Here is a 19,507-nt window from a genome sequence, read left to right on the forward strand (position 1 = left end):
CAACTTTTTTCCGAAAATTCTTCAGTATAAGCATTTAGGAATCGAAAAAAAAAATTACTGGAAATAATCGTATAGGCGGTAAAAAGTGGAACATTTTGACGCTTAATAAATCAAAATCGTACAAATAGAACTCGACTTATTGGGAAAAAAAACGGAAAAATGTAAAAACAATCATATCTCCAAACTGGGCTGTCGAAAAAATTTGAAAAAATTTGAGAAATAGTTTTTCAATGCCTCCCCCCCTCCCCTTACAATCGTAGAAAACATCACCATTAATTTCCAAGAGGGTAAGGGTCAGCGGTTAACTCATTTGGCGTGGAATACCTCATATAATGCGAAAATTCATTACCGAAAATTCTACAGTACTCTAGATTTCTTCAGCATGGAAGGACAAAAAAACCGATAACAATAACGTTTATTTACATCAATTTATTACAAATGTACAATATGTTTGAAATAAACAATCAGCTTCCTCCCATTTACATACAAAAATATCGAAAGAAAGCACTCTAAAAATTACCAAAGGTATCAATAGTTTATATGGCACTAAATCCAAAACAAATCTTCCACAAAGGTACAACAACAACAACACCTCCCTGAGTAGAACGAACAAATAAATAGTCCCGAGATTCTTATTACTTCGTCCTCAATCGTTTCCACCTGCACGAAGAAACAACCAAGTCGCACTTCTGCTGAAGATTCTCCAGCTCCTCCTCATAAATCCTAGTCTCCTCAAACTCCTCCGCAATGAGCCACCTGTCCACAGCCCGACAGAGCTGATCAATCTCCTGGCAATCCTCCCTTTGCACGTCCCTCCTCATCGACTCCTCGAGCCCCCTCCGGTCCTCAAAGTTCTCCAAATTCTCCCTCACATAATTAACATAATCCTCCAGCTTCCGCCTAGAATTCCTCTTCTCAACCTCCCCGATATCCTCCTGCACGAACATCCTCGCATTCCTAACAATCTGACTGACATCCCCATTACGTCGAAGCCCCTCACTCCCTCTACTGATCCTCAGCTCCTTCCTCCCGCCATTCTGCACCTCCCCAGTGACATTGAGTATTCCATCCCCATCCAAATCAAAAGACACAACAATCCTCGGGATTCCCCTGCGCGCAGAGGGAATCCCCGACAGTTGAAACTGCCCCAGTAAATGATTGTCTCTCGTCAACGCCCGTTCCCCTTCAAAAATCTTGATGGAAACCCCTCTCTGATCATCCCCGATCGTCGTAAAAGTCTTCGACAATCTGCACGGAACTCCAGTATTTCGTTTTATAAAGACCGTCATCAAGCCTCCAGTGGTCTCAATCCCGAGAGACAACGGAGTGACATCGATCACCAGTATCTCCCTTCCGAGTCGATCCCGGCTGGAGCCAGTCAGCAAAGCGGCTTGGATCGCAGCTCCCTGGACGACGATCTCCTCGGGGTTCGAGAAGATCGTAAGCTTGCACCCGGGGAAGTATTCCTGCAGCAAGGAACGGACCTTTGGGATGCGGGTCGAACCTCCCACAAGGACAACCTCACTGACATCCCTCTTATCCGTCTTCGCATCGGCTAGGGCTTTGTCGATGAGCCTGAGAGCGTCGGTGAAGAGGTCCATGCAGAGTGCGACGAAGCGCGCTCTAGAGACCCTAGCGTCCAAATCTATATTATTAAACAGTGAGTTGACAGAGATGATGGCTTCAGTGTTTGAAGACAGCGTATGCTTGGCTTCTTCCGCCGCCAATTTCAATCGCTTCAGTTCTTTCGACGTCGACGGAAGATTCACCCTGTGCTTCTTCTCGAAGTTGTTGAGGAGGTACTCAAAGAGTCTGTCATCAAAATCCTGTCCTCCTAGGTGAGTATCTGCAGCGATGGCCTTCACCTCGAACAGCAATCCCTGCTGCTTCCTGACGGTTACAATCGCCACGTCGCAGGTGCCGCTTCCTAGATCGAAGATGACGATATTGTCATCGGGCTTGACGTCTCGACGGAGGCCGTAGGTGATGGCTGAGGCAGTTGGATCGTTGATCATCTTCAGGAGGTTGAGACCGGCGAGGGCACCAGCTTCCTTCGTCGCCTGCCTCTGGGAGTTGTTGAAGTACGCAGGGACTGTTATCACAGCGTCAGTGACTTCGACTCCCAGGTAATCCTCGGCTGTGTGCTTCAGCTTCCTGAGGATGAGGGACTGGAGCTCTTCAGGTGTGTAGAGCTGGTGGTCCACCTCGATTTCCAGATGACGTCCATTATTGGCTATGGGGAATCCCCAGGCTTTGGAGTCTTCTCGGACCTGGGGATCCTCCCAGGTTCTGCCGATCAGTCGTTTGAGATCGAAGATGGGGTTGGGCTTCGAGATGGAGTCACCGAGGGATGGGGAACTGAGGAAGGGAGTGTCCGAGAAGACGATGGAGTTGGGGAGGACTGTCTTACCCTGAGGGTCGGGAATTACCTCTACCCTGCCGCCCTGCCAGACGGCCACTCGGGAGTGGCTGCTCCCCAGGTCGATGCCGATCGCTGTCACCTCACCGGGATTCCGCTCGTCTTCCTCGGTATCCTGGAAGATTGCCCTCTGGAGCCCTTCATCATCGACTGTTGCCGGCATTTGAAATGTTGTTTATGCAAAATAAAGGATGATGATATTAAAGTTCCTCTGCTGAATTTACATGGGTGTATTTACGGTTATCAAGTAATTGCCCCGAAGCAGAGGAGGTGACCGCTGGAGTGATGGAGATAGAGATGAGGGGTTCAATATTTTCGATACAAACAGAATTTTCACGTTTGTTTGGACATCATGAAGACGGGATCGTGCGAAAGCCAGGCAGCAACTGGTGGCTCTCGCGCGCTCGCTCGTATTTATAAATACGGTTTGAATTTTCTAGAAAGTGCGGGAGATGTTTATAAAGCGCTACCGGCGGACTCTAAAGGTACTATAGTGAGAGGAAATTGTATTGTTTGTATATTTTTCGGATTTATTTAGTCGGGTTTGTGGAGAATTACGTCAAGTAATGAGTCTTTTATTCATCCGAATTTTCAACAATTATGATTTTTTCATTTATAACTTTTTTTATGATGTAGGTTGCAAAGCTGTCAGTAGGTACGTCGAGCATAACCAAAAATTGTATGTGATATTGAATAATAAACGGTCAAATTGATAGTTCAATTACTCTGAAATTGTATTATGAGTAATTAGAATTCACATACTTCAATTTGAAGGAGAATTTGATTGTATGAGACATGGAGTTCGCTGAAAAGAAAAATAAAAGCAAAGTCTGTTGCTGTGTGCCTGGCTGTCACAACATATCGCGTCGCGATCCCACAATTCGATTTTACCATTTTCCTCGTGAAAAGGTCAGTTTTGTGAAGATAATTAATAAATTTAATGAAGAGAAAATGATCGATCGACGAACTGCTTGGATACGAGCACTGCGAATGGGAAAGAAAGTGACTCCTTCCATGAGAGTATGTTCTCACCATTTTATTGAAGACGATTTTATATTACCACGTAAGTATAAAAATGCATAGGGGCGGGTGGTGCAATATGGACATCAGATTTAAAGAATGAGTTGAATTGGATCAAATTTAATGTTCCCACTTCATTTGATGGTTATAAAAACAAACACATTGTCATAAGACTGCCTCGTAAGAGTTGTAAGGTAAAGCAAACAAGTGGGAAATTGCCGATGTATAACATATAGTATAGCTTTTTTGCTAATAAATTAGCAATCTGCTTCCGAATGGTCATGTTGCATTTTTTTTTCTTCCGTATATGATTTATATTTTACTTTATTTCATTAAATTGAATAATTTTCTTTTCAATCAATTGTGTCAAGTTTTCTCTCCAGTTGAATTTTATAATATTATTATTATTCTTATTATTATTTTCTCTTATAGAACTTTTTATTTATTTATTTATTTATTTTTTCATTATTCTTTCATCACCAAATAATTTCAAAGTTATTTCGACAGTAAAACAGCAAATCCAAAGCTACTCTATATTTCAAACTTCAATGTAAAATTTAATTGAGTTAAAGTTTATTTGTTAATATCTCTTTCAACTCTAGTTTCTCTCTACAAAAACGTACCGTCATGATTCTATTGGAAAATGTCTGTTGAAAATTTTTCGGGTATCCATTTTACCCCACTCTTGAATAATCTTTCGGTTGAGGACCTTGCCAAAGAGCAATTTTTTAAAATGCAATTGGTGAAAATGTTTTGAAAATTTTTTGACCGTCCATTTTAGCCCATCCCATACGGATTTATCAGTCCATATATTGTCCATATTGCCCAATGAAACAATCTTCAAAAATTTGGATTTTGAAAACAAAAAATTTTTGCAAATTTTTTAAGTGTATTGTATGGGGTAACCCAGATGTCCATATTGCCCCACCCTCCCCTACATCCTTAATATTAGCGTGAAAAAATAAAATTCTAACCAAAATAATTACCTACATTATTTATTCTTGCTTTATAGAGAATGGCAAACGTGACAACAGAGTGAAAACCTATCTGAAGAAGACAAGTATTCCCTCACTCAACCTGCCACATCCATCTACCTCAAAAACTTTAAATTCTGAAGAAAAAAGTCATGATGGTGCTCGAGAAGAGAGCAGACGTAGATCACCCAAAAGCAGTGGCCTATTGCTAGTAATGATGAGGAAGTGTCCAAACCAATAAGTGATAACGAGAAAGTCAATGGAAATTTGAACGATGCGGAGGAGAAAGACGCGGTGAATCAGAGGGGAACTTGATGGAGAACAATGAATCTATCGACGAATGTGCTCCAGAAGCATGGCCCATAGTTCCTCCTTAAAGAGTTCAGGCACATAGGAATACAATTTGGAAATAGGAATCCAAGTCCAAAGTGATCTAATGATGCCAACATTTATACGTTTTATCGTAGAGGATCATGAGCCAAGTACGCTAACGGGAACTAGCAGTTTTAAATTGTTACTCTGATGAATCAAACCCAGAGTTAACTCTGGGTTAACTCTGGCTTCATGGAAATTTCCCAGAGTTTCTCTCTTTCTTCGCTGGGTTTTTTCCATAAACCCAGAGTTGACCCAGAGTTAACTCTAGAAAAGCTAATGAGAATCGTGAAAGCAGCACCAAATACGATAATCAGATTAAATTTGAGAGAAGCAATTATAATGACTTTTATGAAATTGAAACAAAACTCGTTTAATGCAACATTGTCGATCCTGTTTCACTGTTGCAAGCCTGGCGCTTGCAAACTGAGAATTTTAAAATGTTAGATATTCTTAATATTTGTTTAAAACCGAGTATATTTTGGCCAAGCAAAGATATAATATTTTAAATAAAATGTCTTTGTGCTTCAAGGGGCTAGAAGAAATTTGAACAGTCGTTGATTGCACGGAAATTAAAATCCAAAGGCCATCAAAATTATATAGTCGGTTACTAACATATTCATATTATAAAACCGCTTATACTATCAAATTAATTGAAGAGCAGTGTTTAAATTAAGAACATTTATATCAAAAGACTGAACGAGAAATCATAGAACACTCTAGGTGTGTCGTCTTACATGTCTCATCTTCATGTTTTATGTTTAAAAACAGATTATAAAAAAAAGGAAAAGAAAAAAATTAAATTTGAAATAAATTGAGATTTGAATAGAATGATTAATAAGATCGCAACTAAAATAAATCTTCCAACTGAGGATCCTATAGTTAAACAGTCAAGACAAGAAGTTATGGATATTGACCATAGCAGAAAATTTAATTTATATGATTATTGTATGGATATGAGAAAAAATAGAAATGGGAAAGACGATTCGGCTCATTTATTATTTATGTGTTTGATGAAGACAGGGAGAAACACCTTGGAAACTTACATGAAATGATCATTGTCAGAGAATTCAGAAAAGTAGGAAGTTTTATTTGTCAACTAAAGAAATTGGATAAGGACAAGGTCATGGTTAGTTGTGTTTCTGTTGAGGCAGTAAATAGACTGGTGGAATCAGAGATAAATAAAATTAAAATGAATTGGATTGCAGTGGTGCTTGACAGTGTTATCAAAAGTATAGGTAGTATAATTCAGTAGTGAACTGGTAAACGGAGATAAGTCGACTTATCTCCCAGTTGAGTTTTTGAGAAATATTTCCGAATCTAAGGGAGATGGCGAAATTTTCGTAATTACATTTGTTGCAGCACTCAATCAGCTCCACAAAAAAAGTTATAACAAAAATTTTGCTATCTCCCTTAGATTCCAAGATATTGATTAAAAACTGGTGAATACTCAAAATTGACTTATCTCCTTTTACCACTTCACTACTGAATTATCGATGATATTCCAGTTGGGATCAAAGATGAAGAAATTCTCGAATAAATTAATAGTTTAGCGGATCAGTTGGCAAAATTGGCTCGAGAAGATAATGATATAACGGGAGAAGTAAAGGTCTATTGGAGGGAATGCATAGACAAAATTAAAGAAAAACTTATTTCGGATTCTGACCGGTATTTGTTTACTCAGGCAGATGAAAATAAAGTAGATAGTAAAGGAATCAAATATTTTAAACATCAAAGGAATGAAACGTGGAAGAATTTATACATGGCAGGCAATGGTTTGCAAAAGAAAAAATTAGCTAGAAGCACGACCACAACATGTAATGGAATAAAAGCAAATCACACTCTACTTAATAGCCATTTATCTCGGAAAAATACTATTATGAGTTCAGCTTGCAACTGTGGTGACCTCATGATGGATATAGACCATGTCTTATGGGACTGTCCAAATTATAATTAAAAGAGAAATAAATTAGCAAATGATTTGAGTGCAGTGAATGTTAATGTAGGTATGGTACATGGTATTAAAAAAATGTATTTGGAAAATAATATTAAAGCTACCGAATATATAGATGAATTTCTGATTATAAATAATGTTAAGTCGCAATAGTATTTTTATAAAAATTGATATTCATTTTTCACTTGTGTTGTCTGAATAACTGGAAAAATTGGTAGTTCCTTCGGACATATCCACTGATTAAAAATCGACTTTGTCATTTGAATAAAAAAACTAATAAGGCCCTCTCTAGGGCACAACAAAAATAATGGTGCTTGCCTCTCTATCTTTGAATAAGAATATAATTATAACGAACAGAAGAAGAAGAAGATCCATGCTACCTTTTCTGAATCATTGAAAACTGGGTGCCATTAGTTCACTGCGAAAAAAAATTATTTTTGCCAAATATTCACTTACTTGAGAGAAGTATTTATTTTTTCAAAATCGGATTTCTCGAATCGAGTTATTCCCAGGCGAGCCTGATTAGCTTTCAATTATAACAATCATGTTGCTGTAGAGGGTGACTATGTTGCACATGACCTTGGATGAACTCCTCTAATGATTAATCATTTTTCCTAAATTTCTTATTTGTTAGAGGGGAGGATTCCAATCAATTTTTTAATGTTGATAATTAGGGGTGGTTGGGGTAAAACGGACCCCTTTGACTTTTTTTTAAATGTTAATGAGGGGTTGAAATGTTGATAAAATTATATATATTTTTTTTCAATACAAACAACAATTCTTTCCCTTTGTAACGAGCCTAAACTGAGCTCAATTGATAAATTTGTTTCTGAGTTACGAATCATTTTTAAAAAGTCTTAAGTGTCCATTTTCCCCACCCTCCCCTATTGAAGGAATTCACTTAAGGTCATAACTAACATGATCATCATCTACAGCAATATCTCAGAAAACAATTTTTGCCAGTGCCATCTAAAATTTAACAGGACATCGACAAATTGTCGACATACTGTTTACTGGGATAATCGATATAATTGAAACCTAATGAGGATTGCCCGAGAATGAGTCGATTGGAGAAATACGATATTGAAAAAATAAATACTTCTCTGAAATGAATGGATATTTGGCAGAAATAATTTTTTTTCTTGGTATTCGTGAATGGGCCGAAAAACTCCCTAATTTCTATCGAAAAAGTTCGTGCCCTTTCGAGAATTTTCCGGAGATTCCCGAACATTCCCGAGTATGTCTCAACCCCCCACTCCACCGCACTTTTGTATATCGTTGTACACACGGGCGCGGCCATTGCCGTGTAGTTTACTTGATCTCTCACTGGAATTAATTTATTTCCATAATAAAATTGTCATTCTTGTTGACTATTCCTCTAATGAAATTGTTAATGAGATTATACGGAAAGAGTTTATCAATGGTTGAAGTGAGAAATAGTGAAATTTTTTGAGTGAGCAACAAGTGTGTCTGGAACGTGTCATTCGAAGGTTCATCAAGCCTCTGTCAACAAGTATTTTCATCTGCAGCCATGATTACGAAGGCATTTTGTGTTATTTTATTGCTGGGAATGCTTAATAAAGAAGGTAAAACAGTTATTTGCTGCTAGAAATGTCAAAATTTGGCTAGGAGAACATTTGGGAGACGGCATTCCCACGGGCGTGGTTTTGTCATCGATCATCGTGGATGATTATGAATCATCAGTTGTTTACACGCTTTTTGATTTCAGTTTCAGGGGCTGGCGGGTGGTTAGTCTGCTACCGTTGCAACAGTAATGAGCCGGGGTGTGGTTCCCCACTGAATTGGCTGTGGTACTGGGGGCAATACTGTCCCGAGGATGATGATGTTTGTGTGAAAGTCATTGAACGTAAAGGAGGTAATAATGAAACATAGAAATTATATTGGTAATGAATGGCCTGTGGGAGAAGTAAGAAGAGACATTTGCACGATGAAGCGACCCATCGATAAACTCTCTTGACAATTTTCTTGTGGAATCACTAGTGAATGAGATAATGGCAGAATTGCATGCAACGCATTGGATAATTCAAAAAATCCTAGGAAAAAACAAATTTTGTAAGAATGATGTGAGAAGATGGATTAGAGCTTGTTTTTGGACAGCTTCATCTACCAACGCGTAATTTAGATGAAATTGAAAGAATTAGGGGATAATGGAACAAAATGAAACGTTCCAAAAAAACCACTGACGCAATTCAAGCAAAAAAAGCATTTTTATTAACTCTTGTTTATTATTGGGAGTACTTATGAGAATAATAATTTCCCATTCAGTAGAATGGAAAATTATCGAGAAGTTTTGACGAGAGAAGATTTTGTCAATGGATTAATTGAAAAGAAAATGAAACAGCAAAATCTGAAGTCCAGAGGAAGGTCCAGAGGGGGAAAAAGGAAAATGTGATGCTGAATTTCAATCGAATGAAAAAAGAAAAGTATAATCCCCCTAATCTAATCAATTGAATTATAGATGAAATATTTCATATTACTTGAAAAGAGAACTGTGGATAAAAGTGGTGAAAATTATTAATATTGTCGTCTCGATATAAGAAATACATGAAAAACCTTCAAACTTTCAAATCAGGAGTGAACACATAGACTCAGCGATGATGAGGTCTTAGTTTGGCTGCTGGAGAGTCAGGGGACAAGCTGATTAGTGGACGTTGAGATCGAGATCCAACAGGGGTTTCAGTGGGATTCATTTGTAGAGCTAGTCGATACGTTATATCGGGGTTTCGAATATCAGTGATTTTCTCGCACCGCATGTCCTTTTCTACCGAATAGAAAATTATTATTCTCATCATTACTCTTAAAAATAGAAAGGGTTGATAACAAAAAAATTTTTTTTTGCATGAATTGTGTCAAATAGTCGTTTTTCGGCTGGTTCATTTTGCCCCGCTGTTCTATTTTATCCCATTTTCCCCTAACAAAAGTTTGACTAGATATAGTTTAAGAGAAAAAGTATTGAAGAATTGTAGTAGTGGTATTGTAGAATTGACGATTTCAATTTCAAATTATAAATCATGGATGTATTCATTGAAGATGAAAGCCAAAGTTACAGAAATTAAAATTAACAGAATTAAATGAACACGAAATTATCGTGAATTCTGAAATTGTCTTATCAAATAATAATTTCTAAATAATAGTTAGAAACGTACTCATTCATACGTTGCACGTACGAATAAGGAAGTCCGTGACGAAAAATATCTTGCATGGAAAAAGTATTGATAAATTTTGATAAAGGTAATATTTATCGAAAAAAATGTAATGTTCCCAGCTTGATCTTAATAGGAGTTATATATGATCTTCGTCAATTCTGCAATTATTTCGTTGACTAGGATTTTTTTTCGAAGCTTCAAAAATTGCCAACGCAAATGCCCTTCAATAAAGACTCTGAAATCGGTAGTCATCGAGATAATAGAAAATACACAAATGAGAAAAATACAGGAAAACAATAATGCTAATGTCACTCAATTTTCCCCAATTCCAGCGGAGGAGATGATCACGAGAGAGTGCCTGAGCTCCCTGAAAGGCTTCAGGACGGACATTCCAGCTGACAAGTATGAGGGCTGTCGTCCAGCAGCCAAAGACGTGCGTCTGGGCCACTACGTCAACAACACCATAACCCAGCTCGACATCCACAGAGATTACTACGACGAAACAACGTGGTGCTTCTGCTACTTTGACAACAGATGTAACAGTGCCACTGGACTCAAAATCTCCGGACTCCTCATCCTCCTTGGTACCTTCGTCCACCGCTTCTCGAGCTAAGATTACAATTTGTAAATTAATTTAAACTAATGATGTTATTCGTACGAGTAGACTATAATTGTATGAAACGTACAAGGAATCGTGGGAATTCGAAGTCTATTGGCTTCAGTTTCACGTCTAGTCCGTCCATTTAATTAGTATCGAGATTAATGTGGATTGAATCCGTCCAATAATCGATAGAAAATCAATGCGAATTTTATATAGTTTTATAAAGAATTTTATATACCTTTTTTAATGAAGGTGATCGTATGATCATTTGCCTTTTTAATTTTTATACTTCAGTTTTGAACAATTACACTGCTAGGAATTCTCTGTTACATGCCAATCGTCAATTTGTAACTTTGGGTTGAATTTAAGATGAAAAGTGTCCATGAATTTCCGATTCATATCAGATACATTTTTCAAAACCCCCCAAAAACGGTGAAAATTCTTAGACTCATCGTGTAAATCGAGAAAATAGACCTTATTATCATCACATCAAATTGAAATTTCAATTTGTATTAAATTCTGCCAGAATTAATCTATTCTTGAATGAAAAAAATTACTTAAATTTCATGAAAATTAATTGTTGATTAATATTTCAAGAAATTTGGCTTGCAATCTTGTACGAATTCAGTGGTGAAAAGAGAAAAAATGCATTTCGCCATTTTTTTATTATCAATTACTCTTACAGTATCATGATTACAAATTTGTATTTTTACAAAGGTATTGTTAAATCTCACTTGATCTTTTAATCTTCGTTTCATCTTATATTTCCAATATAATTAGAACGAAGGACAATGTGTAAATGTATGTTTGCCTGTAGAAATCAAACACAATGGAAAATAAAGTTCTTTTTTTTTATAACAGCCATGATATAATTTGTTTTCACTCTTGGACAATTGTTCGCGCACAATTAGCACATAATTTTCTCATGTTTTTCACGCGATGCGTTAGGACATCGATAGGTCCACTTCAAGCTGCTCTAAGAGACTGAAAACCGGTGAAAAGTAGATTGGGGGATTTGTTTGAACGAGGAAACGAAGGGGCTTCATGACTTTCTGATATTCCTCTTTATTACACTGATCACGAAAGCCCTGACTTATCCATATGTTTAATCTCCTCGCATCCACGAAGAAACATAGGCCAGATTGATTGTTCATGTTTCAAGAGAATGAAGAGTCAGTCCTCTTCAGTTCTCATTTCACATGAGTTCCACCAGTTTCAGGGGTTTGGGATTGTAACGTTTGAGGTTGAAGCATTTTTCCATTTTTTTTGCTCACAGCATTCCAAAGCCTTTGGAGTAGTTGATGGCTTTCAACAAGCGATCCTCGAGTTTCTCCAGTGATGAGTAATCGGGGAGTAGAAGTGTGTTGAAGCATGTGTGAGCAATGGGCAGTCTGAAAACAGCACAATTCGGAAAATAATAACGAAAGATTTTCTTTTTGACATTTAAATAGTTAATAAACTGCCCCAACTATTTTATTAATCTGTGTTGTCTTCATTTATCGCTGGATATGACAATATTTTAAGGGTAATTTTTCTGCTCATTTTACATGAAGGGCGCAAATTTTTATATTTAATAAAACGAAATTAACTATAGGAGTCGAATTTCAAAAAACTGATTCGTAATTGTTATTATACACATTTTTTCAAAAATAGTGAAAAAAAAATCTCTGTAGCTCAAAAATTGGAGGCCCTGGTAGTGTTAACATTTTAACCGTCTGTGGGGCAAACGAACAATAAACAATTGATTTTTTTTGCGGCTAATTATTCGTTTTTAAAAGTATCAGTAGCAAAGCGGTAAAACGGTTCAAGTCGATTTTGATTATTGGCCAGCTGTCCACGAATATCTCGAAATCTAAGGCAGATAGCAAAATTTTTGACATGACCTTCTTTGCAGCCCCCCATTCGCTGTACAAAAAAGGTCATTACGAAAACTTCGTTATCTCCCTTAGATACGAGGATATTTCTCAAAAACTCACTTAAGGACTAAATCGACTTCAATCGTTTTACTGCTTCACTAGTGTTATATAATCGATCTTCAATGCATCAGAAATCTCACTCCAATAGTCTGTGACTTTGAAAAGTCATAGTAGTCTGCCCTTAAATTCCTTCCTCCGGTTTCATCTCTCTACTGTGACTTTCGGTATTTAGATATTAAAAGTTGGTGAAAAATAGAGAATACTGATTGTACCTGTCAGAATCAGGACCATGTCTCGAAATAACCATCTTCAACCTCGACAATCCTCCAACTGGCACTCGATCACTTCCCGTGGTGAATTGCAACAGTCTCCTCTGACTCTCTAATGGCAACGCATGAGCAACTCTCCAGAAATTCTTCACCGCATCACTATCAACCGTGTAACCGTCGTACTCGGTAGCAGCCTCGAGTTCTGTAAAGTCAAAGACTTTGCTTCCACAAACGAGCTAAAAGAGAGACCGAGAAAAATCATAATAAACAAAATTATCAACACAAAGTGGATTCCTATCACAATAAATCTAAGCTAAGATGATGAATCGTCACAAATCGATCTTTCACAATTAGTTGACCCCGAAATTTCAGAGAGGGAACATATCAAAAAATTATTTCGCAGAAAATCACTGGTTTTGCGTGAAATTATTCGATTGAAAGAGATGAGAAAATTCGAAAACTAAATCGAAGATGTTAGAAATGTATTTTTTTTGCTTTGAAGAATAATTGAAAAATTCCCAAGTTATGGTCGAGTTGAAAAAAACCGCCTTATGGCAGATATATAGGTTGTCGGGACCGATCCTTTTCCTTCGAGGGTATTGAAGAGAGTGCTTTTTAAAGGAGAAAGTTTCCCTTCCACTTTTGGCCCGAGCACTTTTTTTCTCGCTTTTTGGAAAATGATTTTGAGCGCGATAGGGCAAGAAGGGGGAGTGTGGCCGTAGATGGTTGCATATGTGGCTATCAACCTCCTAAACGGAAAAATAAGGGAAGAAAATGTTGAACAATTGTAAAAAATAAATAAATAAATGTCCGTCCCTGAAATCAGTAGTAACAGACCAAAAGAAAAAAAAAAGACGGATCAAAAAAAGTGCTCAGGTCCAAAAGTGGAAAGGAAACTTTCCACTTCAAAAAGCATCCTCTTCAATGCCCTCGAAGGAAAAGAATCGGTCGTGGGACACCCTGTATATTTAATCACTTATGACTTGTTCTTGTTCATTATTCATCAAACATGAATAATATGCATCTAATATTTTCGATTCAAAGTTGATATCTCACATGAAGGAATTGTATACAAAAACATCCAACAGTCGAATACGTTAGATTTGTCATAATTCATCATTTCGCACACCCAGAGAAATGGCTTATTCAAATTGAATAAACTTTATTTGAATCAAATAAATAGATCTTTAGAACAGGATTCCATTTGTTTTTTTCATTTTGTATTTTCCCGTCTACTAAGTGCTCTGTAATTTTCACATTATGATAACGTTGTAACGACACTCTCCTCTCTGTGAGGGTACACTGATGGAGAAAATTATTTTTATTGAGATGTTTCTGTCTTGGAACAACCATTATATACTTGAAGCAATTTTAAATAAATAAGATCTTACGTGAAATGGTGAAAATCAATTATTTCTTCTTGAGATACATTTACTTATATCAAATAAAACAGTCCTTGGCGTCAAGTTACATGTGTTCACCACAAAAATGGAAAAGTTCAATTTTTTTTCAACCCAATACAATCTCCAGTCGAAAAATTTTCTACTTTCATGAATTGATAAAAAATTCGTACTTAGGAGATGATTCCATTGAGGAATTAATTGAATGTTTTCTCGAATGAAGCCGACGTTTAAATTAAGCTTGCCGTACATCACATTGAATGAAATTTGTGATATCCAACTTTGTCTTGAATTGCCGTAAGCTGTGATTCCGTTATTGTAAACTAATGCGATTTTTTTTAGCCAAGAAATATAAATATAAATTTTTCAATTTCCACCACAAAATATTGTTGAGATGAATCAAAAAACGTAAAATAAAGAGTTATTTGATTGAGACAATACGTCATTTCTCCGGGTGCAACTTTACCACCTATAAATGCAAGAAAAAAATTACCTGTTCAATTTCCTCAGGTCTGAACAACAGGGCCAAGGGGCTCTCATCAGTGACCATCTGGAATCCCCTTCTGAAGGCCTTGAACTGCCTCTCGACCGAGCGATTGAGCAGAAAATCCGCATAAAGATCCACAAACTCCCTCTTATTCTCCTGCGTCACATAAACCTCATCCCCATTCTCCCTGAGCTCATGATACAGCACAGAGCCAAAAACATCCTTGTACCCGACCTTGAAAGTCTGCATAAATGTATCAGGCATGTCATCCCCCACATACCCCAGCATCTCCGTCAACGTCCTGTAGAGCGTCGGGCTCCAGTCCTCGAGATCCGCAAAACTCCCCTTTCTCCCCAACAATTTACGATAAACAACCATGGGAAAACGCACATCAAGAATAACATTATTATAAATAGCAAGACCAAGTACAACACCAATTAACGTAAACTGGGCATCACTCTCGAACGAAGTGGGATTGAACCAAGTAGTCTGTGTCTCCTCCTGCGTCGTGAACATTCCATAATCGGGATTGAAGATCTCCTCGACGACTAGTTGAAAAAATTCTTTGGAAACCCCTCCCTCATCGACCCCCTGCTCCCCCTCAAACTCCACAACGAGTTGTTTTTTCAAATCCGTCGGATTCTCCATGGCCACCATCTCCAGCTCAACGAGTGCATCGTCAATGAGAAAATCCCTCCTGACTTTGAGCCTCAAGTAAGGATTCGTCGGTTGTCCAACGTACGACTGAAAAAAGCTCATCCTCCTTTCACTGTACATCCTTATCCTGTTGTCGTAGTACAACCCAAGAGTCTTGGTGGCAGGTGTAAGGATAAACGCGTAATTCATGAAGCTAAATTTCTTTGGTTGCTCGCTCTTGTAGTAAGCAAAGTCTTTGTCCATCTCCACCATTTCACTGAGCAGTTCGTTATAAAAATCAGTGAAGTCGATGTAGGGACGTCGTGCATCCAGTGCAGAGATCCCAAGTTCAACGGCGAGAGGGTCCTGAGGGGGTGGAGCAGCCGGGGGGTTTGTCAATTGGGATTTGTCAATTCCCGTGGGTTCGACGTCTTCGTCTTGACAAAACTCTGGGGCGTCCAGTTCTCCGGATAACATGCTTGCGTAGTACAAGATCTTCATGACTTTCGTGGGGGCTGTGATGGTGTCGGCGTCTTGAACGCAATAGTCCCTCGTGAAGGATCCAGCGATCATCTTCACGGTTATCAGTTGCTGGAGGGTTTGGAGGAGTCTGGGGAGCCTCGTCTTGCAGTGCCTAGCCCAGACCCTCGATAATTTAGCTTGTGCGGAGATGGGGAGACAGCTGGCAGCCTTGCAGAGCATGTGGAGGGCGTATTCCAGGTAATCACTGCTCCCCAGCACTGGAATCTCGAAGACAATGAGAAATACATTGAGGAGGGTGTCTGTGCTGTCTGAGGGCATGATCCCGAAGACCCTCAGGTCCAGTTCGATGTTGTCGGCGAGGGTCACCAGGGCATTGACTAGGGCTGACTCGAACTCTTCGCCTGATATGGACCACAGAGCTGCGAAGGATCTCCTCACAGCCTCGAGATCGACACTCGTGTCGTCGGGGTGGGGAACCGAGGGCGAGGGATCACTACTGTCAACCTCTTTGTCCTCCCCCTGCAGTGCTCTAACTGCCTCTTTATTTAAATCACTTGGGGGACCCAAGAGAGACACTGGAGCACGATCCAGGAGGGCTGACAGAGGGGAGTCGGTTTTCTCTGTCTTTTGGAAGCTTTTACTCAGTGCCTCTGCTGAGGAGAACACCTCACCCAGAGTGCGAATTAGCAGGGAGTAATTCCCCTCCGATTTACATCGCTCTATTATGTCCAGGAGCTTTGCCTCGGTGAGGTAAGGTACTTGTTTACCTGGAAGAGAAGACTTTTGGTTTATTTGAGGGGAAGTGCCGGTTAATTGATAATGTCGAATTGCATTACCCACGTTTTTTTCAATAAATCTTTTCATTTCAGAACTCTTATATTGATGTGTAGGGAATGGAAGAGATACTATTACTCAAGCCTTCAACTATTCCATACATTTTTTGCTTTCGAATGAAAGCATTGTAATCATTCAAATTTAAGTTTTGGATTTTTTGTGTTATATCGACTCATTATGATCCAAAAAGTGCCAAAAACGATAAATGTAATTTTTAGTTTTTCTTCAATTGTTCGCTAATGAATGGATGGAATTGAATCTTTTTTTCAAATGTAGGTATTGTTGAGCAATACTGATTGCCATTAATTAAAATCTAATTCATAGATTGTTTTTGTACTTTTTGATTTTTTTCGAAAATTGGTTGTTCCACGATAATTAAAAATAAAATGTTCTGAAGCGATTGAATGATGGCTTAAAAAATTTGTTTGGATGTCCCTTGGATCGAGGTTGAAGATGAAGGCGATAGCAATAATCGTTATTTTGATTTATTCGAAAATTTTCAAAAATTTTCTATTTTTTGAAAATCAGAATTCCGAGGATATCTTTGAATTCAATCATAGCTTAAAATGTTTGTTTTAATTCCATTAAGGCCCGGGTGTACTATCTTTCGAACGTTATCTCGATGTTTTTTTTCATCTTTCGTCATCTGAAATTGTCAATTAGGTCCTGCATCATGCAAAAGTTTTGAAAAATTATGAATGAATAATCAAAAAAAAGTAGAAAAAATTCTCAATTTTTTCAAAGAGCATTTTTAATTTATATTTAGAATAAGTTGAATAACAAGGAATTGAAAAATGTATGCGATTTACGGCGACAAATGGCGGTCTGTCACCCAATATCATGCAGGGGGAAGACTGATTTCGTAAATCTTTTCCCACTCTACACAGAGACATTTATTACGGAAAAGGCTCTTTGAAAAAAGTTGTAATATTTTGGAGAATTTTTTAATTACACTTTTATCACATAAAAATGGCAGATGACATACCACTGTTTTGAAAATTGAGATACCTAGCTGTCACTTCCCATGAGGAGTTAGTGTTTTGGAATCCACCATGGAAAATGACAGCTAATAGATAATTTGGCACAGCAAATCGGATATTTGTAATTTCCACTTTTTTCAACTGATTCTGAATCTCAATTAAAAACGCTCTTTGAAAAAGTTCAGAATTTTTTCTATTTTTTTTTTACCATTCTATCATAATTTTTGGGTATTTCTACATGATGTACCACTCAATTGACCATTTTGGCTTACGAAAGATAAAAAAAATCCAGATAACATTCGAAAGATAGTACAGCCGGGCCTTAAGTCGAAGTTAAAAGGTGATTACGATAACTACATTGGTTGATTTGATTTTTATGATTGTTGGAAATTTTTAATTTTTCATAAATTTCACTGAAGATAAGCGTTCAGATGGTTTCTTCAAATGTAATGTTCCAAATTCATTCAAGTACGTGTAAATAAAATTTTTTCATTAATATTTTATCAAAGGGCTGAGGGGAGAGATAGAACTGTAATAAAGGCAATCGGTTGTATAGAAGAAAAGAGATAATAAGAATAATGATGCTGATAACATTCAACTAAGTTGAAAATCTGACAAAATTAGGTAAGAGGAAATCTTATTCAATTTAATAAAATAAAGTAAATAATAAATTATTCATGATAGAAGGAAACGATGTGGAAAATAACCATTCGGAAGCATATTGCTAATTAATTAGCAAAAATAACTATACTAAACCAAAAACCTATGCCCATATGTAAATAGTTGGCTGAAGGCCCTCGGGCAATGGCCGTTTGTGAGAAAGTAATTTTTTTATGTATTTTTCTTGCAATCAATTTCGTTAAAATTGAAATTAACTATACTATACACACTATAAGAGCAATTTCCCACTTGTTTTCTTTTCGTTAATATTGGAGTGACCGAAAAATGGCTCAAAATGGGTTGATTTGTATTGTTATTGTTATGAATATTGCGGTTGTAGGGCACGTAATGCTATTGTTCAAATAATTGTGGGGGACAGGAGAGTATAAATTTCTTTCACGTTGAAAGTATTTTTCCAAACTTTGAAATATTTGAATAGTAGCATTTAGCCAGGATATGTTGAGGATTTAATACGGGCCATTTTCCCTCACCTTTCCTTCATCGTCAATTATTGGTTTTATGGATATTCCACAATCATTTTTTAGTAATGTTTGCTATTTGAACAAATGGATCTCAGAAAAGGTGTCTAACAAGATCAATTGAATAATATTTGATAGTGATAGAGTCGACGGATTTAAGGCGTGAATTCACACCGGGTTTTATGGAATTTAGATAAGTGAAATTTATCGTTTTTGGGATTATATCCAAGTACTTCGACTATATTTTAATCGTTAGAATCTTTTACTATAATTGTAGTTAAGAATTTGAGGTCTGAATTTTATTTTTCATTTTGAGCTATTGGGAAACACTTTAAAAATAAAAATAAAAGAAATTAAGCATCTACTTTTGAAGGAAAATTTATGAAAGAATAGAAGATTCCAATTTTGGAAGATCATGAAGCTCTTCAATGAATTATTGATAAATTTTTAATTTTCCGCAGTAGATTTTTTTTTGTGAATGGTAACAAATTTGTCCATATTCAAAATGTTCGCCAAAATTGATTTCATATCGTCGCATTAAAATCAAAGGGGCGTAAGTGCCAAAAAACCCATTTTAAAAGTGAAAGGGGCGTATGTTCCGAATTCCTGTTTTTTCGGTTTTTCATGGAATTTCTGACCAAAAATCGGAAAAAAAATCTAGGAAAAAGGCGTAATTGCTATATTTCAACGGGAAAGGGGCGTATCTCCACACTTACGCCTGTTTCATTTCATTCAAAAAATGACACTTACGCCCTTTTTACATTATGTGTTGTGCACTTCGGATGACACATTTCATGTTGAAATAAAACGAAAAGGGCGTAAGTCCCACATACGCCTCTCTCTCATTATATCTTAG

General features: G+C 37.3%; 3 protein-coding genes and 1 long non-coding RNA gene across 5 annotated transcripts in view; 2 read left to right on the forward strand and 2 right to left on the reverse strand.

The window, feature by feature from the left end:
* Window positions 1–635: 635 nt before the first annotated feature.
* LOC107042921 (heat shock 70 kDa protein-like) lies at window positions 636–2,582 on the reverse strand. The gene has a single exon (XM_015264173.1). It carries the CDS (start codon window positions 2,580–2,582, stop codon window positions 636–638), a length of 1,947 nt encoding a protein of 648 aa, XP_015119659.1.
* A 309-nt stretch (window positions 2,583–2,891) lies between these two features.
* On the forward strand, window positions 2,892–6,097 carry LOC107042926. Of its 2 annotated transcripts, XR_001461195.1 has the most exons (4): window positions 2,892–2,982; window positions 3,056–3,482; window positions 4,452–4,962; window positions 5,057–6,097. It is a non-coding gene; the product is annotated as an uncharacterized LOC107042926 (long non-coding RNA). The 2 variants fall into 2 exon arrangements; XR_001461194.1 differs by having other exon boundaries at window positions 4,452–6,097.
* A 1,823-nt stretch (window positions 6,098–7,920) lies between these two features.
* Window positions 7,921–11,367, forward strand: LOC107042954. Its single transcript, XM_015264221.2, has 3 exons — window positions 7,921–8,325; window positions 8,469–8,615; window positions 10,239–11,367. Exons 1-3 carry the CDS (start codon window positions 8,271–8,273, stop codon window positions 10,517–10,519), a joined length of 483 nt encoding a protein of 160 aa, XP_015119707.1. The 5' UTR covers window positions 7,921–8,270; the 3' UTR covers window positions 10,520–11,367.
* LOC107042953 (ubiquitin-protein ligase E3A) overlaps window positions 11,154–19,507 on the reverse strand; it is a 16,322-nt gene continuing 7,968 nt past the window's right edge. The window contains exons 4-6 of the mRNA XM_015264220.2: window positions 14,586–16,465; window positions 12,696–12,928; window positions 11,154–11,898 (exon numbers count right to left, since the gene is read on the reverse strand). Coding sequence (XP_015119706.1) covers window positions 11,778–11,898; window positions 12,696–12,928; window positions 14,586–16,465 — 2,234 coding nt within the window. The 3' untranslated portion in view covers window positions 11,154–11,777. The remainder of the gene's footprint in view (window positions 11,899–12,695; window positions 12,929–14,585; window positions 16,466–19,507) is intronic.

This window comes from Diachasma alloeum, unplaced genomic scaffold (genome assembly GCF_001412515.2).
Source record: "Diachasma alloeum isolate Michigan unplaced genomic scaffold, Dall2.0 Dall_scaffold_00539, whole genome shotgun sequence".
NCBI classification, from domain to species: Eukaryota; Metazoa; Arthropoda; class Insecta; order Hymenoptera; family Braconidae; genus Diachasma; species Diachasma alloeum.